The 26923-nt window shown below is 43.7% G+C and overlaps 2 protein-coding genes across 3 annotated transcripts in view; one reads left to right on the top strand and one right to left on the bottom strand.

Moving 5' to 3' along the window:
- The window catches only part of IntS6 (integrator complex subunit 6), a 32279-nt gene extending 11495 nt beyond the window's left edge, over positions 1–20784 (top strand). Inside the window, exons 7-11 of one of the 2 annotated variants that reach the window (XM_075679718.1) lie at positions 1029–1389; positions 4712–4848; positions 5937–6141; positions 12714–12851; positions 17847–20784. In XM_075679718.1, coding sequence (XP_075535833.1) covers positions 1029–1389; positions 4712–4848; positions 5937–6141; positions 12714–12851; positions 17847–18022 — 1017 coding nt within the window. In that variant the 3' untranslated portion in view covers positions 18023–20784. Of the gene's footprint in view, positions 1–1028; positions 1390–4711; positions 4849–5936; positions 6142–12710; positions 12852–17846 lie in introns of both variants that reach the window. The other variant, XM_075679717.1, reaches the window with a different exon arrangement.
- On the bottom strand, positions 18045–26922 carry LOC142571398 (transmembrane protein 256 homolog). The gene is made up of 3 exons (XM_075679721.1): positions 26575–26922; positions 25920–26041; positions 18045–18213 (listed from the first exon to the last, which is right to left on the bottom strand). The coding sequence occupies exons 1-3, from the start codon at positions 26795–26797 to the stop codon at positions 18070–18072; spliced, it is 489 nt and encodes a 162-aa protein (XP_075535836.1). The 5' UTR covers positions 26798–26922; the 3' UTR covers positions 18045–18069.
- Between the last annotated feature and the right edge of the window lies 1 nt (position 26923).

Genomic DNA, 26923 nt, shown 5'->3' with positions numbered 1-26923 from the left:
ACTTGAGTTACTGGGTATATATGTGCCACTGAATATGCACCACTCATCGGTGAACCTCTTTGGTGCCAACTTGGGTCACTGAGTATGTGTCACTCGCTTTGTGCCGCTTTTTATAACAATGATCATATTGTTACGGCGCAACCAAGAGTGGCACCAGTTGGAAGAAGACGATTTGACGTATAGAGGTGGAATCAGTTTTGATAGCCATCTCGTTTATGCATCATTGTTTCCCTTGTGAATATTGTAAATACATCTTTATATGTGACTTGTGCAATGTAGCAATATATGTTTATCAGTGAAGCATAGAATCACAGGATCCAGCACAGAAATATTTCAAGGAATAGAAGCATGTAGGAAAAATAACATGACTTTACTGATGTTTCTGCTGGGGTCCGGCCTTCATCAAGAGAGAATTCTTGATAAAGGCCGGACCCCGGCCAAAACGTCAGTATTGTCATGTTATTTTTCCTACGTGCTTCTATTCCTTGAACAATATATATATATATATATATATATATATATATATATTGTTATAAATATAGATTTATTGTTATAAATATAGATTTATTGTTACGTTGCAGAAGTCACGTATAAAGAAGATAGATACCAACAATTATGCACCACAGCACTGGTCCTGTGCTCTTGCTTGTCTTTGTGTGTTTTGGCACAGTTTAACATGAATGACCCATACCAACTAGCTCGCACCCAAACCCTTCTATGCACAAATCATAAGATAGATTGCGAATCGCATTGAAGTTGCAATCATCACTAAAGGATGAATGCACCGCCAATTTTTTTTTTTTTTTTTTCACATTGATTAAAGCAATAAGATATTCATCATTTTGTGACTATATTGACCTCAACATGGGCGTAGATAGCATCTTCACACAAAGCATGCACCTACATGTGATCTGGCTGTTTAATTATTTAACCTGTACAGCATAAGACCCCTCTTTTGTGTGTGCCTTCCTAAAGAGAAGATGTGCCAGGAATACTAATGTGCGCCTTTGGTCATCTCCATGATACAGGCAAAGGCTGAGTACGAGAAGGTGGTAAGTGCAGTCGGTGGGCCCAAGACAGGCCTGGGTGCCGAAGGCGTGCGGGTGAGCCCTGGAGTTCCACGGCCATCAACGGGTGAGGTGACAAAGCTTTCTGAGCTGGCACTCAGCTGGAATCCTGCCCTACGTGAGCGCCTGCAAGGCTTGCGCCAGGAGCTGAATGACTTCCCAGGCTTCGCACTGGCGCCAGCGCCACCACGGCCCCCTGACACGGCTGAGGCGCCCCCAAGAAACCCTTTTGATATCGGTCGTGCCTCTCTCCTCCATCAGGTGGCACGGATGCGGGCACGCTACCTACACCCGGGCACTATCACACGGTTGCAGGATGCTGGTAAGACATGTTGATCACTTACTCAAGACAAGTCAATTGTCTGTCTCGAGTAAGTCTTGACCGGTCAAGACTTGCCAAGACTTGCTCACTCATTCAGTCAATCAGAGAATGTATAGCTTTTTTGTAAATAATGCACAATAAGGCAAAGATAGGTGGCTGGAGTAAAGTGCTGTTACACACTTTCACTATGCTCCAGCCACCTTTTCAATAGTAGTAACGCAATGTACAGCCTCAGCAAAATCTAGGTCGTCACACTTCTTTCAAATTAAGAAAAATACAAGGATATATTCCCCGGTAATTGGAACCTGAGACTGACAAACTTCATCGAATTATCCTGCAGGTAGAAAGAGCGGCAGAAAAAATGACGAGACATATTGGTTTTTATTTGGCAGTATTCGCTAGAGACTAACATGGCCCTGAATCAAAAGCCTGCACATTTTTTTGGGGTTCGAACTAAAAAACTAACTGTAGATGACATTCGAGCTCCTAAACAACATAAAAATCTTGTTCAAACCTAATTTTTTAATGAAATAAATGTAGCATGCCTCTGATTCTGGCAATCAGAAAAGGATGAAACTAGCGAACCTTACCTTCACGGAATGGACATTTATTTACTTTTAATGTCCATTTTCATCACTGTTTGACAGCTCTTTATCAGTGTCTATGGACCATAACATGTCACCTTCCATATTGTCCATTGCATATTTGATATTGTGCATTTATCAAACGACTACACAGCAGTCACAAACGGGATGGTGGCTCATGCAATTCTGTGAGATGCCAAAAACACATGACACGGCTTATTGCCACTGGCTTAGCATGTGAGATACCTTATCCCTAGGGTTGTGCGAATATTCTAACAGTTCAAATATTATCGAATATTATATTTTAATATTGTATTCGATTCGAAAAATACATATTTGAAAATGTTCGAATATTTGCCTGGGCACGAATATTCAAATCAAATTGCATTTATTTCTGCCTATGCTGGAGTAAACATGGTTGTTTGCATTTGTTTCTATGTAATCTATTGGGGCGATATTGGGGCGATATTGTGCTGGACTATTGGGACTGGACTGGACTGGACTGGACTGGACTATTGGGGCGATATTGTGCTGAATTTTGCTGCTAACAGAATTTCACCTGTAAAGCAAGCTTAGCCAATAAACGCATAATCTTTGCGGTAAAGCCAGCCTCTCAGTAGCAAAGGGCATGAGTTTGCAACACTTTTTGTGAACTTAAACTGTGTTAGGGACAAGACTTTAGGGACCAAATAGCCTCCCAGCACACTCTCCACAAGTTTTTTTTCAGTGCCACCCCCAATTTCGAGCTTATTGCTTGACAGCAAGTGCGATGAGTGACAACTGGCACAAGGTCAAATGCCTTCGAGTTTACAGGGATTTGATGCGGTATAGTAAGGTACAGGCTGGCGAGGACACCTAGTGGGAATTACTAAATTATCCAAGTTATCAGGAGCCAAATACATAATGCTTTAGTATAGCGGTTTACTAGTACACATATTTAACATTGACATTGCAATTGCAATGTTCTAACATAACAGATTAACCCAACTTGCTAATAAGTGCATGTGCGTATCGTTATTCGATATTCGAAGTTAAGTATTCAGTTCATATTATAAAATTTTGATATTCACACACCCCTACTTAGCCTTTGAGAAAGCTTTCATAATCAAAGACTGAAAGTGACGCGTTGTCATAGGACATGGGAGCTTGTTCTGAAGCCATCTTGTGATGGTGGCCTGTTGCAAGCACTGTGAACTTGGTTTCGTATCCAGTTTCACCATGCAGGCAATTTTTAGAGTGCAGTGCTTAGGAACCCGTTCCTGCGTTGAGCGTCAGGGTAACCGGCAGAACGAGCAGAGGATGAAAGACTGATAGAGAAGAAAGTGCAAGAAGGAAAGAAGCGTGCCACACGAGATGTGTTCCACGGCGGTGACCCGCTACGAGATGGCGCCCCAAGTGTGTGCGCCATCACCCAGTCGCCAGTGATGTCATTACTAAGGCATGCAGTCCTCCAATACCACATATGGAAACAAAGCGCTGGCGTGGGCTTCGGACCCACTGCACATGCACTACTTCGTGTGGCATTCGAGATGCCTGAAGACCTGTGCTCAAATTTTGCATTAGGCAGTATTGTGATCATTGGTGAATTTTGGACCAGTTTTTCTTGAAAGAAATGTGTACATTAGAAAAGGGTAAATACCGTAGTCATTCGTTGTGAGCTGTTCTTCTTAGGGCAGGTTGAAAATCAGTGTTTTTAGCGGGAGATGACGCATGTTTGACGCATTCGCTGTGCCTTGTCAAGTCAGACACTGCAGCTATTGGAATCGCCAGTGAGGTCACCATTGAGGTGAGGTGCATTTGTGCTGACCAGTGAACTTCAATTAATTCAGTGAGGACCAGTTTCACGATAGAATTAACAAAAGTTTTGGCCCATAGAAATGTATTAGTGCCTGGCTGGACTTTGGTTGGGATAGAACTGACTAAAAAATCAGATTAGCCAAGTCAAATTGACAAAAGTCTACTGTACTATATGGGTAAGAACAATGCATGCATGTGTATTTATGCAAGTATACCTAAGATGCTAATATCAAGTTGGTCTTTCTTCCCAGTATGAGGCGAGGGTTTTTTGTTGCCGACGCGGAGTGCATGGCTCTGAAAGGGATACTAAAGATGAACACTAATACTCCCTTGAAAACCTCCCTGTTCTTGTTCAGTAGAAGAAAGTTAACCAGTAACAGAAAATAGCTGTTAAAGGTTGCAGTTTCAGGAAGTCTTCCAAGAAAAGCATCAGCTGAGTCCTTCTTTGCACTTATTGTTTTGTATTTCTCATAATTGGTTGTGCTTCATACTGGCCTGCACGTAGTAGCAAGAATTATGTATTCAGTCTAGCTTGACCCGTGCGTCATGCAACATTATGCACTTCTGATTCCACAAGATCTTTTAGGTGAAAGGTGTGTGACTTTCCGCTGCCTGTCACATTATTATGGCCTTGTAGTTGCATTGGTATTGAATAGTTCTTACGTCTGTTGATTTGTTTGCTTTATATATATACCACTTTTATGCCCTGATGGCAGTAGCTCAGTTATGGATACTTGTTGAAGGTTTGGAAAAAGTGTTGTATTAATGGTTATTGGTTCGAAAAGTGTAAGAAACTTGCATGAATTTCCCTTTTTCTTGTTTTGTACATATCTGTGTGTTTTGTAAGGGCCATTTTTTCCGTAGTCCCTTAGAGCTTCAGTGCTTGTGCCTAGGTACTAATGTGTCTTTATGCTCTGTGTGCTGCTGTGTCATTTATGCAGAACAATTGCACAACCTTCCTGTTAGTCAAATGGGTAACTACCAGGAATACCTTAAGCGGATGCCCACACCACTGCGAGAAATTGAATCTACACCTGTACGGCAGCACATGTTTGGAAACCCATTCAAGATTGAAAAGGTTAGTTTTTTGTGGTTTCATTCCAGAAATGTTGGTCACATCCATATTCTAGGCAGTTAATATGCATATCTAGAAACCAAGCATGAAAACAAGACAGGACAGATGCTCAGACAGGTGAGCAGCTGTCCAGTCATGTCTCTGTCCTGTGTTGTTTTCATGCTCAGTTTTTAGCTATGAACATTTATCAGCTAGCCCAGCAGTCCATATTATTTAGTTAGTTACATAATTGGGCTGTCTGGTAGATGAATGTGTTCAAAATATTACTGTAATAGAAATAATGTGAGCCTGTGCATACAAGCATCAAGAATGGCAGCTTTGATGTAAATTGTTGTCATACTGACACCACTGCGGAACAAGAGACTCTTTCAGAACTCCTGGAGATGTAGATAGCACGGTATCATGTTGCAGGAAAGTGTGTAGGCATGCAGGGTCTTATGTGGATGATAGAGTCTGTCTTTTGCTGCATCCAGAATGCTTGAAAGCTCCATGGAAGGAAGCAAATTCTCAACCTCGTCTTCAAAAATATTTAGCACAGGGATTTCCATGTGTGTGACATGATGCAGGCAGAGCTCACTGCTCACATTTCTATTGGCTTTGAAATTGCTTCTTTTGACAACGGCTGTGGACAGCAAATGTTGCTTCAATTTAAATATGTTGAGCATGCGGATCTTCTTATCCTTTATCTTGTGCCATCTTAGCTGAATGAACCTTGTAAAGTAGAGGAGAGCTTAATTGCTTCTTATACCGTACTTGCCAGTCATGTAACCCTCATGTTCATATTCATGCTCTGTGCCTTAAACCCTTTCATTCAGCAAGGCTGACCGTATGTACAAATAATCAATATGTGTTTGAGGAGAAGTGCCAACAGTCTGCCAAATTTCTTAACAATTCTGCTGTCACACATACAGCCACTTCACTTGTGTGTGCACCAAACAGCCTGTATGGGTCAGTATGGGTCATTTGGTGTGGTTAGAGCTACTATTTGCTACTGGCTATTCCCACTTGTATGAAACTTGTGCTGGCCTGGGATCTGTGAAAGCCATGAGATGTCCTTCTTTGTATGATGCACAAAACTCTGCTCATTGCAGCGCATGATGGTGGATGAAGCGGACTTGGACCCAGCAGCCAGCCAGGCACGGGGGCACAAGCGACCCGCAGCCGAGGCTCCTGGAGGACCCAGGGCCAAGCGGCGGCCAGGACCTCTGCCCCGAAACTTCACCCGCAGCCGGAGCCCAATACCAAGCCCTCCTTCTACTCCCGAGCCTCCTACTGCCAAGCGGAGTCCACCCAGGGGTGAGTTAATGACCTTAAAGAAAGCTGTGACAAGGAGACTGACCACCTTAATGGCAGTTAGATCACCTAGCAGTACCATGAACATTCCAACATTTAAAGCTAGCCATGTTCTCCCGTGTCAACCAACACCTCTTTTTGTTGTCATCAGCCAACCACCGAAAATTTTTTAAAGAGGGCTCCTTTACTTGAAAAGTTTGGCCGCATGTTACACTCCTGTAACGCAGGAAGGCGAAAGCCTGCTGCACACTTGTTAATGCATTAAGTTATACGATAAGAGGGTTTACACTTCTTGCAAGACATAACGAGCTGCAGTGTGAAGAACAAGTGTGACAAATTGTTTTCTGCGAGCTTCGGCCTCCTCTCTACGTTGCGGTATCACATTGCTGCTTTCGCAGTGCGGCTTCTTTGGCTCGTTTTTGACGCTTAGCTGTGGCTTTGCACGATCATGTAGCGGTGTCAGGCTCACGCCAACGACGTGTTTCTTCGACTTTGCATTGCTTCTCCTCAGCAGGGGAAAGCAGCATTTGCAGTCGAACTCCTTGCTTCCGCCGCGTCTCACGTTGCACCTTGTTTCTCATTTGGCGAGCGTCCTTAGCCGTAGCGTACTTCCGAGGGGGGGGGGTATGCAATGCTTGTTTTGAGCTTGCTCGTTATTGAATTGTATACCGTTGTGTGTGTTGTATGGGTGATTTCAATGAATGTATGAGCCATTGCATTTTTGCTTGCTCATGGGGTTATGAGCCATTGCTGATGATGATAATTTTTTTACCACTCGGCTAGACACTGCCTTAAGGGGGTATGAGCCATTGCAACGAACCACTTAAGGCTTTTGCCTTAATAAGAGGTTTGCCCTGCTGCCACACTATTATGTCATAAATATGTAATTGCTTCATGCATCGTTGTATACAGTTGCTGGTGAAAGTTGTGGAGATGGGTTTACACAAGGCTCACCCTACAAGCAACGGGTCAAGATGGGGCACGACGCTGCTCCCCTCCGCAACACACAGACATGCTACGGCAGGGTTAGTCTACTTTCCGACATGGCATAGAGAAGGCTCCGGAGTCAGATCGCCAACAGACACTGGTTTATTAACCCAAGATAAAGCATAGTGTGACAGTGGCGACACTTACAGGCAAAGGCTCACCACAAGACCAATCGAGTATGCGCACCTGCTACACCCAGACTAACTGGGTAGCAGTCCACCAAGTGAAAGATTGAGAAGCTGAAGAAGCAAAGGTACCACGTAACTAACTTGTTGCAGGCCTGTTAGCATCTGCCACAGCGATGAAGTGCTCAGCGGAAAAGAGCTTGGTTGGAGAGGGCGCCCGGGGGCCGCCACTTGAAAAGCCAACCGGGGCGTGTCCCAGTGACGTTTGCTTGCGCAGTGACTCAACCCCAGAAGAGAGAAGCGCAGTTTACGCGAGAAATTAGATCTGCCACGCTAGCCATGTTCACTAAGTTACCATTGTGGCGGCAGTTCCCTGATATCAAACTAAGCACAACGAGCCAGCTGGGGTATGTGGCACAGGAAGGCACCTTAATCTCCGCAAGGTAAATGTTTCATGAGTGGAAGGCCTAATGTGCTAAATAGATGTGAAACTGCAGAAGGAAAACCTTTATCTAGTAGAGAGCTGTGTGATGTCATGCACCACTAATCTGAGTGGGAATTTCAAGAATACTGAGTTGTTTTCATCAATAACTTGTCAGATAAAGCTTTCATACCGTGCTTCTTTGGTCAGCCTAGCTTCAGTCACAGCTGCCTTTCATGTAATGTCACATTTTTCCATGTTTAAAATTGATGGACACTGCAAAGTGCTTCTTAGTGCACACCACCTAGTCAATATGGTCTTGTTCATGCTATTGTCAAGGAAGCATGTCAGCACATATTTATATCAGGTGTAAAAAATATAGTGTAACTATTGGCACAGTCTATTGACAGAAGCAGATTAAAAGGTAAATGCTTACTAAGATATACTTTGTCAACTCAGTATCTTTATCAATTCTTGCAGAAATGTTCATATAAATCTAGCAAAGGAAGACATTGACAGTGCAGGTTTTGCAAGATGGCATTGTGAAGCTATGCAATGATATGCCCAACACCAACGAACTGCATGTGTGGTCATATGACCACCGCATGAAGTATCATTCACATGACTGCGTTGTAAGTGGAATGACCGCTAGCATGCATTCTTCAGAGAGAAGCAAGATATTGGGAGCTGTTAAGCTCAGCGTGGTGCCTGTGTTTTTCTTCAACTGTGAAGGTTTCTTTCTGAGAAAGCTGTAGGGATTTCCTTTATAGCTTTTTTCTACAGTGGGGTAGGTGACAATGTTTCCTTTTCATGGGTTCACTAAACATGGTCAATCACTTTGGGCATACTTTTACTGGTGTGTGTGTTTGTGTGTGTGTGTGTGTGTGTGAAAACATTTATTGTAATGAGGTCTGGAGGCTCGACTTCTTAAGCCAAGGCGGGCCGCTCCCATGTTGGCACTGTCAGGCCAAGCCTTTCAGCGACATCATGGGCCCTCTGGATGGCCCTTAGTTGGTCCTGAAACAATGGGCTTTGTATCCTTTTCTCCCACTGTGTCCATTCTTCAACGAGGTTGGGGAGAGTCATGGGACAACCCGCCAGCATATGTCTAATTCCAATGATTCCATTACAATCGTTGCAGTCCATCTTAATCTCCCTCTCTGGATATATTTTTTAAATGGTGTACGGTGTGGGATATGTACCTGTTTGCAATAAGCGCAGTGAGACTGCCTGAGCCCTGTTCAGTTTTGAATGTGGCAATGAGAATTGCCTGCGTCCTAAATAGTAGTGTTTGATAATGTCATTGTATGTTATCAAATGAGCTCTAGATTCCCTGGCTTCATGGTGAACGGCTCGGTTATGACTGTCACCGTTAGCAAGTCCTCGTGCCAAGTCATGAGCAACCTCATTGAGGCTTATCCGAGTCTCGTCCACTTTCCCCATATGCGCAGGAAACCATCGGATTTCAGTTCTCCTAATCCCAATGTTTTCAAACAGTTTAGCTGCAACACCAGCTACGTAGCACACTTTATAGCGGATTTCGAATCACTGTAAATGCAGGCCCTCTTATTACTCCTGATGGCTAGAGCAATTGCCACTTGTTCCACCACCATGGGGTATATGGTCGTATGCGTCTTTACCTTTCACCCAGGCTGCACCAACTATAGCTGCCAATTGGTTCTGATGTTCTATTTCCTGCAAGAGTGCTTTAGCTCTTGCCTTTCTCTTTTCGACATTATATTGTGGATACATATTTCTGGGGAGAGGGTTGGTTCTGATCTTGTTCCTAAGGTCAGTCCTTAATTCTACTTCAGCCTCTATTACGCTCCTTGATGTATTCAGTTCTGCACCTATTGCCTGTAATATGTTCCTGCCAGCTCATGATTTTGTCAATCTTTCGTGTTGCGCTAGCTGTTGGGCCTCCGCGATTTCTTCCATTGTGTTGTGCACCCCTAGACTCATGAGTTTGTCAGTTGCAGCGTTACTGGGTATCCCTAGGGCTACTTTAATGAGCTTCCTGAGCATCACATTAAGTTTGTTAAGTTCTGCCTGCTTCCATTTGAATAATCCAGCCACATAAGTGAAGTGACAGAGAGCAAAGGCGTGTATTAGCCTCAAAGCGCTGTCTTCTCCTAAGCATCTGTGTCTATTGGTAATTCTCCTTAGTAACCTAATGACTTCATCTGTTTTATTCGAGATATGTTGTATTGTTCTATAGTTAGCATTGTTTCCGTCTATGTAATACCCAAGAACCTTGATTGTTTCAACTAGCCTGACTGCGGATCCTTCATGAGTGTATAAGCACACTCTTGGCTCATCTTCCGGAATGTAACCTCTTGGTTTGCGACCTTTTCTCCGATGTTTAATGACCAAGAATTCTGATTTGGCTGCCGAGCATTTCAACCCCATGTCTTTCAGTGTGTTCTCTACAACATATAAACTTTCCTGTAATCTGGTCTCTGTCTGTCCTACATTACCCTTGGCACTCCATATGGTTATGTCGTCAGCATATACCACATAATGTATACCCTCAGTTTTCTCCAGATTTCTTGCAACCTTGGACATTGCTAAATTAAATAGCATGGGTGAGAGCACAGTCCCTTGTGGAGTGCCCCTATTTCCCAAATTCTTAGCTTCTGATTTAAGCTCACCCAGCATGAGTTGTGCAGTTCTATTTCTAAGAAAGTCCTTAATCATGTTAAAAAGTCTCTTACCTAACCCCATCTTCGAGAGGACGCCAGGTATTGCCTTATGCTTTATACGATCAAAAGCTTTTTCCACATCCAATCCCAAAAGAGCTTTTGTATGCGCTGGGCTGGCCTGTATAAGTTGGTGTTTGATCAGCACCATAGCATCCTGAGTTGACAGCCCGGGACGAAAGCCGATCAAGTTGTGTGGGAGGATGTCGTTCTGCGCAACGTATTTAGTGAGTCGATTTAGGAGACATGACGTTAAGGAAATAGGACGGAGGTTGTCCAGAGTGAGTTGTTTTCCTGGCTTTGGTATAAGGATAGTATTGGCCACCCTCCATTCCTCTGAGTATACCCCTTTTCTCCAACATTCATTGAAATGTTCAGTTAGATAAGAAATTGATTCGTCATCCAGATTTCTTAATATCTTGTTAGTTATTCCATCAGGCCCAGCCGCCGATCTACTATTAAGACTGTGAAGAGCCGCCCTCACTTCACTCTCAGTGAAGTCCCGGTCAAGTTCTTCACATATGCCTCCCGTATATTCGGGGCTCTCGTCTTCTTCGTTTGGTTGTTTAAGTGGGAGATATTTGGCTGCGAGACTATCCATGATATCCTTCTGTGTTTTATCTTGGCTTTCCTGATGAACCAACTTAGATATAGCTGTTCTCTTGCTTGTCCTTGTTTCATTCTCGTTGAGCATGTGCTTGAGGAGGTTCCAGCTACCTCCATGTTTGAGTCTACCATCAGCCGAATTACAGATCTCATCCCACTGTTGCTTCACGAGGGTCTTCGAGTGATCATCAATTTCTCTGTTTAATTGCGCTATTTTTTTCCTTATCCTTCTGTTAAGTCTCTGCGTTTTCCATCTCTGTAATATAGACTGTTTGGCCTCAATCAGATGCGCCAGCCTGCTGTCCATAGCCTCAATACTTTCCTCTGTCCTGATTACTTTAGTGGCCTCTTTGACGTCCTCTCTGAGCTGGATGACCCACGTCTGAAGGGGATCCTGCTCGGCATCTAGGGGCCCCACTTTCCTTCTGTTCACCCTGATTTTTCTGAACTGATCCCAACCAGTGAATTTGAAGATTCTAGTTTCCTGTCTCGGTATGCATATGGTTATGTGTATGATATAATGATCGCTCCCGAGATCCATGTTTGAATTGTCCCAATTGGCTCCTCTTGAGTTGTTTACAAAAGTAAGATCTGGTGTGGAGTCCCTGCTTGTGGACGTGCCACAACGGGTGCGATAGGCCGGATCAGTAATCAAACATAACCCCAGATCCATGGCAAGACTCCATAGCTCCTCTCCCTTCTTTGTGTTCCAAGTGTATCCCCATGTGTGATAGGGAGCATTAAAGTCCCCTCCAATAATGAGCGGGGAGTTTTTGGCAACCGAAAGCACCTTGTTGAAGAGTGCTCTAAACCTCTGTCTCATGTTGTTAGGACTGCTGTAAATATTTAAACAGAAAATGCTTTGCATCTTACCTCTGTTCCTTTTAAGTATTATCTCAACTAGAATAAATTCAAACCTGGAATGTCTAAGATGAATATCATGCTCAATATATGGCAACTTTTTGTCAATGAGGGTCGCCAACTCCCTCCCCGTTTTTTTGTCTCTACATATAACTTTGTACCCAGTAAGCATAATTTCGTCCGCTAAGGTTTCCTGCAGCATAATTACTTTTGGCCTGGCCTCAGATGACCTGATCACCTGTTGCAGTGCTGCTTTTTTGTGTTCGAACCCGCGACAATTCCATTGCCACACGTTAAATCCATGATTACTGTCCATTGTTATTAGGTGAGGCTGCCTTTCTATTACCCGCTACTTTCCTCATTGTGATGGCCCCCGACAATCCAGGAATGGACTTTATACTATCCGCCTCCGATGGCAGATACTCATCGTCGTCATTCCCTCACGTCTCAATTTTCCTAAATCTTTTCTCCGCCGTCAGCCTCCATTTCCACAATTTGTCCACTTTAAAGTTGGTCGTTTCCACTGTCTCTCTTATCGCTTTAATTGCATCTTTTATTTTACTGAGTGCTGAGAAGACTGACTCATCCTCGGAACTCACCGCCCTCTATTTTATTGGACATCCAGTCCAATACCTCAACGGAACAATGGGCAACTGGGCATTGTGTGTGCTCATTTGTCCGATGAATGCACATTATCAGTGATATTTCGGAAAGTGATCAACTCTTATTGCAAAGGAGGACGTGAAGTTTCAGTACGCGTTCAGTTGAACTTGGCAACTGTAAAATAGTTTTGTGCTTTTTGCAGTACTGCAGCAGCGTTTCACAGCAACAGGTCCCATAAATTGTTTTAACCATTGCATCTGTCTTGCACAGCAGAAGAGGAGGCAAGCAATGGCTGGGCACCTAACGAACCAGTCGCCTGGGAAGAGAGAAATGGTCAAGTGGCTCCACCATGGCGCGACAATGGTCTTATCAGGGGCTGCCTGCTCAAGGAAGTCAGGAAACCTGGCAGAAGTGAGTCTTGTGGTCTGGTGTGTGCCAGCTAGTTTTTATCAGTTCAGCTGTGGGCATGCATTGAGCACTGTGCCTGCATTGCTCCACTGTTCCCACAACAGTTCATTATATATTATAGTTTGAAGTACATCGGAACTATTTGGTGATCCCCTTCAAGGTTAGCTATAACCTGGATTGACTGCATAAAAAAAATATTGGTTTATCCTTTTTCAAAGAATTGGTCATAACACAAAACGGAAATGTGTATTCTAAAAACCAGTGGTGGCTTCGTTGCTCATTCACAGGTATAAATCCCATAAATGTGCAGTCTTATATCAATTACAGTTTCACTCAAGAGGCAAAGCAATAACAGTAATAGCAAGCATGCGAGGCCTGTGGTGCTGCCCAGCATAAACAGTACCTTGGAGGCTACCGTCATATGTATATCAGGCGCGATCAATCAGTCCGTAAGTGGCAAGAGTCGGCATTGTGCACTCACCCATACACTTGTTCAAAGTTCAGCCCTGCGCCACCAGTGGTGAAGGTTGTCACCTACCATAAAGGCTGACTGAATTTGTCAGCAAGACACTTCCAAGCACTGCCATCTTTACTACCCTACTAGGTGTCGACGGTGCTGGGCATGTTGTCCATGAAATTACACTCAGTGACAAAATAAATTATAGGTAAGTATCCTTATTGCAACAAATACATCTGTTGAAGAGAACAATACGTTTAATAAACCAATCCTTTCTAATCTTTCTATGCCTACTATCTTAACCATTAGATAGGCTCACAGATTTGCGTGATGTGCGTGCACTGGACAGTTTTTTGGTGGGGCCTGGTATAAAATACTTTTGTGTTACCGTATAGACTCACGTAAGGGCTGGTGCAGTCCTTACACAGGACCAAACCTATTGATCAAAATGGTGTCGGCGCAGCCGGTGGCTGCTGCACAACCTGGATATACCATTGCATCGGAAGTCGACATGCAGCTCTCGCCATCTAGTAGTGGCACGTGCAAGTATGCAGTGCGCAAAAATTCATCGATGCACTCACATAGTATCGGGGCACCGAACATGATTGCTTCTCCAATAGAATGATTTTCTTTGTTTCTTTCTCTTTTTTCTCAAAATTTTGGAATGCCAAGTTCGAGGTGTGGCCTTGACAGGTGTCTACACGGTATTATTGTGCATAAACCATTAACGATGATTTTCAATATTGTCAGTGTAAGTGGATGGCCTGTGTAAAGACAAAGGCCTTTGTACTAAAAGAGCATGCTCCATGGTAGAGCATGGACAAGGCCCTGAGACAAGAGAGACAGCAGATCTCCCAGGCATTTATTTAGAAGAAGCCTTGTCCGTCCCCTATGACAAAGCGTGCTCATGTAATAGGAAGACCTTCGCTTTTACAGCCTGAATGAATTAACAAGCAAGAACTTATAGACAACAGTCCCTCCCTCCTCCCACTAGCACCTCCCTGCAGCTCGGTTGCGTGCACAAGAGCTCACGCATAACAGTACAGTCAAACCCACTTATAACGATATTCAAGTGCCACAAAAATTCCATTGTTATAATCGATAATTGTTGTAAGCGGGCTTCATGAAAAATATCAAAATGGGGGAAGGCACAACTGTTATGCGAAAACTATAATGGCAGGGAGGCCAGTGCCTCTCCCCACCACCTTCCTCCATCCGGCTGCTGATTGCGTTGACTTGTTTAACTGGTTAACTCTGCTTTCTGCAAGCTCTGATCGCATGTAACAAGCCACAGCTGTTGACGTTCAACAATGGCACTGCTATTACTGCAAATCGGGGTCACAGGTGGCAAGCGACATGTGAGCTCCACCGAGGCATCACTTTGGTGGTCTCAAAAGGGGCCTTTTAAAACGAGAAAATTGCTGCGGCAGCCTCTCAGCTTGAGAAATCCGGGAGAAACGCTGGGGCAAGATCACTGGCTTGTACGAGTCAGCTTTGCTTGCTTTACGCGAAGCTTTCCGACATCCTTCTCCAAGGCACCCAGGTGCTCCACATAGTGCAGCGGAAGGTCCCTCGCGATAGTGAAGCCCTGGGGGTACTGAATTATCCGCAGGGTTTTCTGCGAGGACGACATTGAGGCAGCTTGCCCTACTGCTCATCGCTGCCGTCATCGCTGTCACTGTCGCTATCCTATGTAAGCACGTTTGCAACATCGCCTCATCGGTTAGAAGCACTTCGCTTCCAAAACTATAGCAGCACTTTCTTTTCACCAGCAACATTGTGCATTGCTGATGATCAGTGGGCGAATCAAACAAGGCTGAGAAACCATGTGGCCAGGAATGACTTTGATGCAACCAACAAAGATTAATCCGTTAGCGGAACTGCGCAGCACAAGGGGCCAGTGAGCAATATGGGAGCAATGCCCAGCTCTGTCAGCGAAGTTGGCGCGGTCCATTCGTGTTTCGGAGGGTGACGCAGCATAGAGCTATGGGCACAGCCCATTCATGCTCGGAGGGGTGGAACAGCGATTGAAGAGGAGCGCTTGAGGCTGGAAAACAGTGTGTGGTGGCATGCAACGGCTAGAATTCCCCCTTTTCTTTTTCATTTCATTTATTTTTCCCTTAAAGGCCCGAAGGCATTACATAAGGGGGGAGCAAAATCAAGGTCAAAGAGAAAGAATAACAAAAAAAAAAAGAGTATGTAACAGCTAAATGTTCTTGTCACACGTATACAATGCAAAGTAAAATTCACGGGATTGAAACACGAGAGAAAAAAAAATATAGATATATATATGAAACACTCATTTAATATGTACACGAGAAAAATACAGTGAAAAAGGCATCACACGGAAAACAAAAATAAAGAATAATCAGCAGTTCAGAGTGCCGAATTGAATATGACAGGAACCTTTTGCCCTCATGAAAAATGGTCATTTAGTTTATCCCGAAATGATTTGCGGTTAGTGCATGATGCGATGGTATTTGGCAGGCCATGCCATAGTGCTATCGTGTCCAGAAAAAATGATGACTTTAGAGCTAAGGTGCGACAGTTGATGTGTGCGATGCTATGGTCATGGCTTAGGCGGCTAGACATCCTGTGCGGGGGTTGCAGCTTTTCGTGTCTCGTGCATGGGTGATAGTAGAAATGATGAAGAAGACAGAGGCGAGATATAATGCGGCGTGACTCGAGTGATGGGAAGGAGTGTTTCAGCGCGGTGATACTGGTTTTTCTTGAATAGAATGATGATATAAATCGGACGGCACGATTCTGCACGGCTTCAAGGTCAGCGGCGAGGTACGCTTGTGATGGGTGCCAAATGGATGAGGCATATTCTAGTTTTGGGCGAATGAATGTTATATATGCTAGTTTTCACAAAGGATTTCACATTCCCTTACCTTTCGGAACAAACACCCTGTAGTCAGACTTCATGGTTATGACCTATAATGCGGCATTGTAGTAAGCGGGTTATTTCATCATAGAAAACATACAGAAGTTGATGGTGCAGCAGCTTCTCATTGTTATTACAGATATATTGTGGAAACTGGTTGTAAGTGGGTTCGACTGTACCCCCTTCTCCTAGCTTCTGCCCCTCAACTCGGTTGTGCCCTTTCCCTCTGTGCTGTTGTATTGCACAGCAAGTGCACATGAAGACTGACTGACATGAACTGGTTGTAAGTGGGTTCGACTGTACCCCCTTCTCCTAGCTCCTGCCCCTCAACTCGGTTGTGCCCTTTCCCTCTGTGCTGTTGTATCGCACAGCAAGTGCACATGAAGACCCCCAAGGTCGTCTTAGGATCTGAAAAAAAAGAATCAAAGCCCCTTTCTTAAAGAAAAATGGTTGAATGCCACGCTACCCAGACAAACTGTATATATCTGCATTGCATTATGTGTGTCGCGCAGTGCATTCCTGGCCGTCACCGTGGGTAGGCCGCAGGTGTAGCGCACAGCAGAAGAAGCTGCCATATGCGAACATAAGCGTGAGCGCGATCATGCCCGTAAGGCCGATCCCGCGTATTGGCAACAGCATGCAGAAGCCATGTGGGCGACGCTTCTGCAGTCGAGATGCCTACTGGCCTGTACATCAGACTGAACACATCTCGTGACACGGAAACGTCCCTGGCAGAAACACTGGAGACCTTAAAGCCACATAGTATGCTGATCCTCGTGTGCGGTGACTTTAACATCAATGTTGCGAAAGAGCACGGCAAATGTATCGAGAGTTTCATGCTAGATCGCTACTCGTTGAAACTGAAGAAGCTACAGAGACCCATGACATCACACCGTTGCTGCATTGATCTCACGTTTACAAGCAGGCTGTGTCACGTTATGATGGCAGAGCCTCTGACCGTCTACCTCAGCGGTCACAAGGCAATACTGGGCTACATGACCTAAAATAAAGGCTATGCAAATTGATAAAATTTGTCTTATTCAACTTCAACATTAAAAAAAATACAATCCTAAACAAGCAATCAAATCACAATGCATAGCATCGAGTCGCTCAAAATTTTTTGGGGTCGTTGCATGGTCATTGGCTTTGGACTTTGATTTGGTTGGCATTGGGGGAAAGCTTCGCATTCAACTATCTTTTTTTAAGATAGGGGTTATTTTTATCTTGCCATAAGTCTTGCAGTAAATTTAGGTACAGTCATCTCCACACTTCTGCCTATAGCATTGGAGCACTAGGAGATAAGAAAACTTAACATACTAACATAGCACCTGCTAGGTTCACAGCACTGTGTTGCATGGGCATCCTTGTGACTTCCGTTGGTCACAAACATTTGTCTCTCTAACTGGTGAGCAATGCACACATAAATTTCTCTATATTGCAGTACACCGTTTCAAATCTCTAGACACATGTGTGGAAGACTGTAAACAAGTGTGCAACAACATGCAGCCTCCATGGCAGGGAATCAAACCCACAATGTTGCTTTAGCAGCAGACTGTCACAGCCACTGCACTGGTTATGGTATTGAAATCATTTCTGTGCTAACAGAAGCACACCTATTGATGAGTGTGTGTGTGATTTGCTTTCCTCGTTGCAGACTTTGAGCGTCTCTTTGAGCTACTGGGCCTAGTGCAGGGGGGCCTGGAAACACAAGTGTGCATGGTGCGCCATGTCATCCACGAAGCAGGACGCTTCAAACGCCGCCTGCTCATGCAGATGCTCCAGGACTTTGAGCAGCGGCTGGTCGATGCCGCTGCCTTTCCATCAGCTTAGTAGAGTGTGTGTCACATAGTAGTCCGTTTCGTGCACTTTTATTTTGATCACAAGAGGATGCACAGCCAGGCCAGGATGAGCACAGTGCCACCGAAAGGGGCGCCATACTTGACGGAAGGATTGCCTGTCAGGGCATAAGCGTAACACGAGCCACAAAAAAGGCCCATGCCCAACAAGAGGAGGCTGCCCACCTGCAAATGAAAAGCAAGTTGGTGTGTTTGCTGACTGACAATGGGGTCGAGGCAGTTTGGGAAACCTATGCTTTCGTTATTCTTTCAAGGACCAGTTTCGTTATGCGTGCCGGTGTTCACTTTTACAAGCACTGCAAAACCAATCCTGAAATGGGGTCAATTCAGGATGTGACAGAAGGGACTCGTTGGCTCAGTTAGTACTTGAAGGACACAGCTGCAAACTTGCCAGTGTCATCACTAATGTTTTTCTGTCTATCTGTGTGTCTTTACAGTGGCAATTGTGCCCTTCAGTTGAAGCTTTTTAGTTTATTTTGAAACTTTGTCTGCCCAGCCCTTCCACAAGCTCCAATCCTTTTTGTGAAGGTGACAACACAATGCATGGTGGCTGGGCACAATATACCGACCACACAATAGGCTGAGCTTTCATATTTGCAACATTTATTCCTTCCATTCATGCTTACCTTGGTTTCTTTGTCTGTCACCTGTTCAGTGCCAGTAAAATTAGTCTTTTTTTTTTTTTTTTCATCATAATTTCTTTTCATGGCTCATCACTAAATAAACTCACTTCAGGGCCCACATTTGTCAGCAATAATAAACACAGAGTTTGCTTCACTCAGTACTAGACATCAGTTTGGTTCTGGTATGACAGATTTTATCAGCAATAGCTCTTGTAGAGCTACACTGAAAGTCGTTCCTCAGTGCATTTGTAGCACTTTATGTTAAAGACAGCAAACAATGCTTTCAAAGAGGAGAGGGTGACACTTCTGTCTTGTTGAGTTTAACTGTGGTGTCCCTCTGGCCTTAAGAACAATTTCGTTTAATGAAAGTGAAGACTACAATTATACTTTTGATCAGTTTATTTGGATCTGAAATATGCATATGCAGTTGACACAGAGTGGTGGAGATCTTACATTTGCCCTGAGCTGCAATGACAGGTTTAGGAAAATAGGAATGAAATATGAAAGCCTTAATACAAGAAAAAGGGTGTCTTTTAAAAAAAATATATTGCACTGTAACTTTTCTCTGGCAAGTTACTGCATGTCCCGAGTCTTTTGTGTCTCGTAAGACTCGTCACATTCACTCTTCCTTTCTTTAATAGTATGTCTGGTGTGCATGTTTTTTTGCTACTGTTTAAGAAGAACGTCCAGGTGAAGAAGCAATCTCAATCTGCCCATCTTTAAGTGCCGTGTTATGTGAACATTGTATATCTCCCAGCTCTTTTTCCATGTGCAGCCGCATTATCACTAGTATCCCATTTTTATGGGAAATGAAGGAAGTTGCACCTGTCCACTTGCTGGTTGAATGAACTTCAGCCAGGCATACATTGATGCTTTCTTTGCCACGTGTACAGCGCACATGCACTGCCTTTCATGGGGGCACTCTCATTGCCATCTGTACAGTACTTATTGGGCTGATGACCGGTTACCTTGTGTACATAGCAGCTTCATTGGGTTTGGGTTTACAACAGTCTCATGCATTTTTGTTTCACCACTCAATGTACCTGTACATAGGAGACTACTAACAATCATTGAGTCTTCAGCAGTGAAGACGAGAATGAAGCGTGTCATGTACAAAGTATGAACTGCAATGTGTGCCTATGTGTCATTTCATCAAAGATTTAAGTGTGAATAGGGACTTGTATACGCAAAGTTCTGTGTGCCCTGTCTTGTCTATAGTTCTTCACCATTCCTTTCATCCTGAGCTTTGTTCTATGGCTGCATGGAACAGTAAAAACTAATACCAAGGTAACACCACATTTTCTATTCAGTGCCATGGGTCTTTCAGATTACTGTGTTTAAAGCAGCCCAAGCCATATCTTCAGCGTCTTTTTTATTAAAAAGTACAATTAGGGAGTGTGGAGATTCGGCGACACTTAAACCATGCAAATTTGTCGTTGCTAACGTAAGCTCGCTTCAAGAGCTTGATCGAGACAAATTTAAGTGCACCCATGCTCACATCTTATCCTCGCGAATGTCTGCCTTTCATCTTGATCAGATTATCTCGAATTATCTTTCAGGCTTTGTTTCTTTTCTTTATAAATGTTGCAAGCAGCAGCATCCCTACAGGGCATATTACTTTTTACGTAGACATTTTGGTTGGAAAACAATAAATGTTTTGCTACAAAATGCTGTTAGGAGCACATGCCATCATTGGAGACATTTCTGAATAGAAACAGTGTCTTCCACCTAACATCCATAAATCAGCATTGTGCATATAGATTATACATGTTCAAAATGTGGAATGTGCTGCTTACTTCGACACCACACAACTGTCATGACTGCCAGAACAGTGGTGCAGCTGCATGGTGGTCATTATGCCATTTTGTAGAAAAATGCCTGAATATCTTGTGTATGTGCTAAGAATTTGGACCGAAAAATTTTACAGGCTGTACGTCTGCGCAGCCTCACAACACAGCCTTCCCTAGTTTATGTGAGCAACACTGTGATGTTTGGTTTTGCTGACTACTCTTACAGGCTGCTCAGAAATTGGAACATTTTCTGAGATCCCGTGGTCCGTAAACTTTTGTGGTTGACTGTATATAAAGATGTAAAATTTTTCTTGCGCACAGTGTGCTGGCTTATGGGCTTTTCTGTCTAAGTTTGAGAAGAAAAAAAATATGGCATTCAGTTTCTGCATTACTTTCTACTATAACATAAGACAACAACCAGGATATACTGACTGTAATCATGTTAAAGAAGCTTTTTATACTATTTTCACCGCCCTCCCATGGGTGCTGCCATGTTTGGTCATGTGGTGACGGCGGGCCTATTGTATGCCTCTGCTGTCTCTGCTTACAACAGCTGCGCACGACGCCGGTGGGGCACAGCAAGCCATTGTTGTGGAATTAGTTGCTGACAATGTTTATGAATGGCACAAAACTTTTGCCAAAGCTTCAGAAGACATGTAAATGTTGCATATCTGTGCTTTCGAGCTCATTACGCCTTGTCCAAATGGTGAAGGCGTTGCCATACAGTGGTCGGCTAGAAATTGTTTTCCATAGACATAGTGGTATGTATTTCCTTAAAAATAATTTATAGCCCTTTGAAGCCACAGGTTGCCATGTGTTTGGTTCAATATCACCTTCGGTGCAATTTCATCACCTTATTTACTTTCTACATCATCGCATGTGAATGTGCCAATTGTGCTAGATTTCGTCATGCCATGCTCCAAACTTAAAACATTTACGTTTTCAAATTTTCTAGTAGCTTACTGAAAATATGCAATATTATTCGTCACTTCTTTACGCTGTGGCTTGTGACAAAATGTTCAGCTTCTAACACTCCTGCCTAACATTTGTAACCCCCATTAATTTGTCGACATGATCTCTAACTAATGCACTTATATCTAATACTGTGAGTCTCATTCAGTTTCAGTGAATGGGGTCCGATGTTGCTGGAGACCAGAAAATAAATATTTACAAGCGCGAGCAAGTGTATACTAAATTTTCAGTGCTATCCGGCCATCGTATCTTTAAGGGAAATTTGCCTTTGATAAAAATAATTGCAAAATTGTTTAGCCACTGCAATATCATTTTGCCACACCAATACCTTGATTTGAGTGAGATGATAGATCGACATTTTATTCCGGTGTTGCGGTGCAAAGAAACGTCCAGGGAGGACAGTAGCTACAACAAAGCAGAGTTGACCAAACATCATCAACAAGTGGTACATCTTTTTTTGGTGCTTCTCTATGGTGAATATGAAACACTGCGAGCTGATTAGATTTTAGTACAAAGATCCATTTGAGAATGCCAGTTGTCAGTCCACTGATTATGAAGTAGTCTTACTCAAATGCGTATGCATGCAGCATATTTAACAGATCTTTAAAAATAATTGTGCTTTAGCATCCTCAAACTTCACAGTGGATTATGAGGGATGCAGTAGTGCTGGGGCTCCAGGTTTGTTTCGACCATCTGGTGTTCATTAACGTGCACCTAAAGCTAAGTACAGGAGCGTTTTTGTATTCCACCCCTCTCGAAACACGACTGGGAATCGAACTGTGGCAAAGGCTACATGGAACTTCTTGAGGCAGCGCATGGCAAGGTGCTGTGCAAGCGCCATCTGTTTATAGTGAGCGAACAAACCGATGGAAAGGGTCCGCAGGCTCCTAAATGAATCCCAATGCATTGCATCTCTGGAGAAAAAGGAATGTGAAGAGAAGATGGACTGAGGCTTAAAAATTATACAAGGATGTCTCAGACTGCTTTAATTAGTGACTGTGCAAACAGGTGTCCGTGGTCATTATAAGCGCTATGTGCAGCTGATACACCAAGCCTGTGTCACATGCTTCCTACAGTGTGCAGTGTTCCTTAAGACAATTTACACAAACTGTCCTATATGTCTAGTCTCTGCAACATTTCAGTACTATTTGAGCAGCTGTAAGCTTTTGTATAAGAATGCTGAATTTTTTAATATACATTACCATTTACTTAGCAGAATAAATCAGATTAAAGTCATTGTTCACACCCATCAGGCTGTGCCACAGTCACAGAAAAATTTTGAGCCAACTGTCACAGCTTTATGCCACTTACGTTGTTCGATATACTGTTTATACATTTTCAAATGATTACTGCTCTTATTATTGCTCAAAAGAAATTATGAAGTAGTGCTTCCACGCCAACTGCGCGCTGAACTCTTTGCAAGCTCGACTAGGACTGCCTGAAAGGGGCGAGCCATTTGCTGCCCAATGGCTTCACACTAAGAGGAAAAGCTGATTTGTTCACCTCACAACAGTAGTGCGGCACAGAAAGGAGCACCTTTAGTGATATGCCCAGTCTTGGATGCAACAAAATTTAGCATTCATATGCATGTCGTAGGGAATTGTCGATTATTTCTAGTAGTCGACGAGTAAAAACAACTGGTTTATGGGAATAACCAAATGGTGTTGCTTTCAGTATACTAGGAACATTTAAACCTAAATAGGGTCTCGGTCTGTGGTTTTATTAATAGATATCAATGTTTTCTACCTGTCACCGAGACACTTACCGCTGTGAGAAATCACTTGACCAGGCCACTAAACACAATGGGAGGACGAGCAGGGCTTCACTGTATTTGTGCAGGTAAGCACACACACAAGTACCACTCCAGAACTTGCTCTGATAACTACCAACCAGGGGCAAATGTTGGCATGTCTTTAATCACTGCCCTCGCTTGATTCTTAAAACTTTATGCTTGCATTTTACCATGACAAACAGAGGTGATAGCCGCTGCATATCAACCACACAAAGTCGTCTCACAAGGCTTATTATACCATGGCTAAGGTTCTGTGTTTTCTGAAGTTATTTGGGGGCAGAACAGGAGGGCGCTCTTCGGAGTTTATCCTTTAAATAATCAGAGTTTATTGTTGCCTGCTTTTACAGCGCAATGAAATGTGGAGTTTTTGCCCTTTGTAGCATTATCCACCTTTTCTTTGGCCCACACACAAAAAACAGCCTGCAGTGTTGCAGAAAAGAAGAAAAAAAAGGGGAGGGGGGGAGGGTCAGTATAGCCAGAAATATTTTTCTTACAGCCAATATTTACAAAAGCAGAAGGGTTTTGTTTTACTGAAAGGCAAGGGTGCAAACACCGACACAAGGAACGGAGTTGTAGAAATGTGGAAAGGTAGGCGTCTCCTCGTCTACATTATCAAGCATACAGTCCAGGTCCGTCCAAAGGTTTTTGCAGATGAGTCATTTCATCGACTTAGCAGCAGCTGCAGGTGCACAGTAGAAAATGGTACACACCATGCAAGAGAGTGCTCAGCTTCTAGTTCCTTAATTTAAGAGCAGTTCATTTCAATTATTCATCAGGAAATTTTTGATGGCCAGGTTGTTGTGCATTTATTGCCATGACAAATACCTTGACATTCTCACCTTTTTCTGTGAAAGTAGACCCACCATATTCACGTGATCATAACTGAGGATGCCTAAATTCCAACTTTTCATATAAATCTACTTTTACCGGAGGGTGTTTTTTAAAATTTTATTGGATTAATCAGAAAGCACAGAACCCTAACTATAACCTCATGCTAGGTTTCATAGCAGCACTGCTTTCGATGCTGCTGCACAGTCCATGTAGGTGGTGTCAAGCTCAAAGCTCACATTTTGCTGCAGTCTCTTCCAATTTGCACCCATGGCATGCACATCCCTTTTGTACTTTTTCATCGCAATTGCTGTACACTCTACTCTCAGTTGCCAAGTGCTCGGAGCAGTGCAAAAGCACTGCTCTGTGCCTCTCTCCTAACTGCTTTGCATTAACTTATTCCTCGGGGCAATGGATGCAGCAGCTGCTGAAAAGAAGTCGCCATATACAGAGATGTGCATATTTCACTTGCACTGTTCTAAAAAATATTTTGCTCTTGCTGCTGCACTGTTCTTGTTCAAATTTTGCAGAAAGAAAGATTGAATTTTGTAGTCTAAGTCGTTCTGTGCAACACTTGGCACAATTAATTGCCTGGTTTTTAAGAAAAATTATGCAAGGTTTCCTTTGTTATGTGAATGTAAGCCACTGCTGTGACGGTGTTAGCATAAACTTGTGTCGCTGCCTGCCAGTAGCTGCAGCTAGTAGCTGCTCAGGGTTGGTTGCCACATGTTGCCCCTCTGAACATGCAAGCCTGAAACGCCTTAGCAGGTTGGAAAATGGGTTTCGTCTTTGCTGTGCCAGTGAAACAAACTTTGCCAAGACCGACAATATGATTGCTCTGCTGCTCTTATCTGAACGGCAGACTGTATATCTCCGACTATCTCCCGCTTATCTTGTTTTCACATGGTGCTGACTTGAAGCAGTCACGCGGTCCACTAGAGAGTTGTACAATTGATTTGCGGATGACGAAACAAATGTGTGAAGTGCATTTTAATAGCCAGTTATTCTAGACACTAGCGTGACCAGAAATAATTTTTGACACACAAATTGCTGCACAGTCTCGGTGCTTACAATTTGCTTGTTTTTTGCCATTGCCAATTGAATGTATCATTTGTGACAAATTTCAGCAGTGAATGAGCTAAGCATGCACAAGGGACGGAAATGGCAATTTATGTTAACACAGTCTCACTTCTGGAACCACACTTCTCATGTGAGCAAAAAATACTTCAAGACTGACAAATTTGCCACATGCTTAAGGCAACAGCACTTCTTTACACTGTAACCCACATTAGGAAGGTTTGGCATTTACTGTCCAAGGAACTTGTGTGTTAATTTGTGTATTGACAGGCACCATTTCATGAACTTGTTCATTTCAGTGTGCAGTGTAGAATCCTGTTGTAGCACCATCTTGCAGTGAAAGTACAATTATCTGGCTCTTTCACTAAGAAATTCTAAAGACTCAATTTCAAGAAGCAAGCTCTAAACTTGGGCTCTTTGCAAATTTGTTTCCCAGTCAGCATAGGCCTTTCGTCACAAATAGCATGCGTAGAGAATTCCTGGAAACAGTGACATGTTTCCCATGTTAGCATATATTGTGTGCTTAATTTGCCCCTTTCTTAAATTGCCCCCCCCCCTTTTGTTTTTGAGTATCAATGACCCTAACATCTTGCAATTGTCACGACTGGTTATTGCGTTCAAAAGTACTGAAACTATAATTTAACAACTCGCCGTACTTTATCATGGCAGCAAGTTCACACATGCTACGTGATTGGACAAGACTGGAGCTGACAAAGGTCTACAGCACGTGTGCGTGACAATGACACTGTGCTCATTAATACTCTTGTTGTATGCAGCAACTGCACTAACCAGTGCTGGACGTCTTGTTAGCGGGACACCCAGCAGTGCCAGCGTGTGCAGGAAGTGGTAGTGGTTGGCACGGTCATATGCCTCCTTCAGCTCTTCTGGTACGTCGTCGCGCTTGAACAGGGCTGCACGACGGATGAATTGTGAATCAGATTGCTTTAGCGAGAAGCTGCCACGCTAATTTCGCGCGATTGTCCACACCCGTTGCGACTCGCAACGCCGAACATCGGCGGCTCGTTAGTTTTAAAAAATGCGCGTCCGTTCTATATATATATATATATATATATATATATATATATATATATACACACGTGTCTGTACTATTTTCTATTCTCGTTTGCTACGCAATGCGAAGGAAGCAAGCCTTGTACGATCTGTTCTTTCAGTTACTGAAGCAGAGCGACAGATGAATATGTATAATCACACGAAAGTAATTTGGTTTGAACAACCGCTGAACGGAAAAGGGGGGCATGGCTGCCCGAAGAGCACTACGACGGTAATTTTCAGTATGCATTCACTGCTCGGCAGCTGAGCCCGAAGTGCAACATTACGTCATATAAATTGCACGAGGTGCACTGCTCGGCTCCCCTCTCGTGGAGCTGCCGGTCGGGATCGAAGGTTATAACGTACCAAAGTGCGTCGTTCGCACGCTGCCTACCGTGTGCGCCGTATGCACCAAGGGCGACGGCTAGTGCGCCTGAAAGTCCCGCAAGCCGCACGAAGCCACCGCCACTCTTGACGAGCTGACACGCCCACGAGGGCGGCTTCGAGAGTTCGTGCGGAGAGCTTGCAGGGGACAGCGGTCCGTGCGCGTAGCCGCGCACATACCTCGTAACGAAGTTGTCTGTCACTGCGTCCGACACGTACTTTATGAAATTCATCGTGGGCGATGCGGTGATTTGCTTTAGTTATTCTGCACGTTCTGCACACCACCCGTACACTGTTCACACAAGCTCCTCACATTCAACTCGCACCAGCTGTTTCCGGACACTGTTCGGATTCACATT

Source organism: Dermacentor variabilis, chromosome 2 (genome assembly GCF_050947875.1).
Source record: "Dermacentor variabilis isolate Ectoservices chromosome 2, ASM5094787v1, whole genome shotgun sequence".
Classification (NCBI taxonomy): domain Eukaryota; kingdom Metazoa; phylum Arthropoda; class Arachnida; order Ixodida; family Ixodidae; genus Dermacentor; species Dermacentor variabilis.
This window is presented reverse-complemented; position numbering and strand designations above follow the sequence as displayed.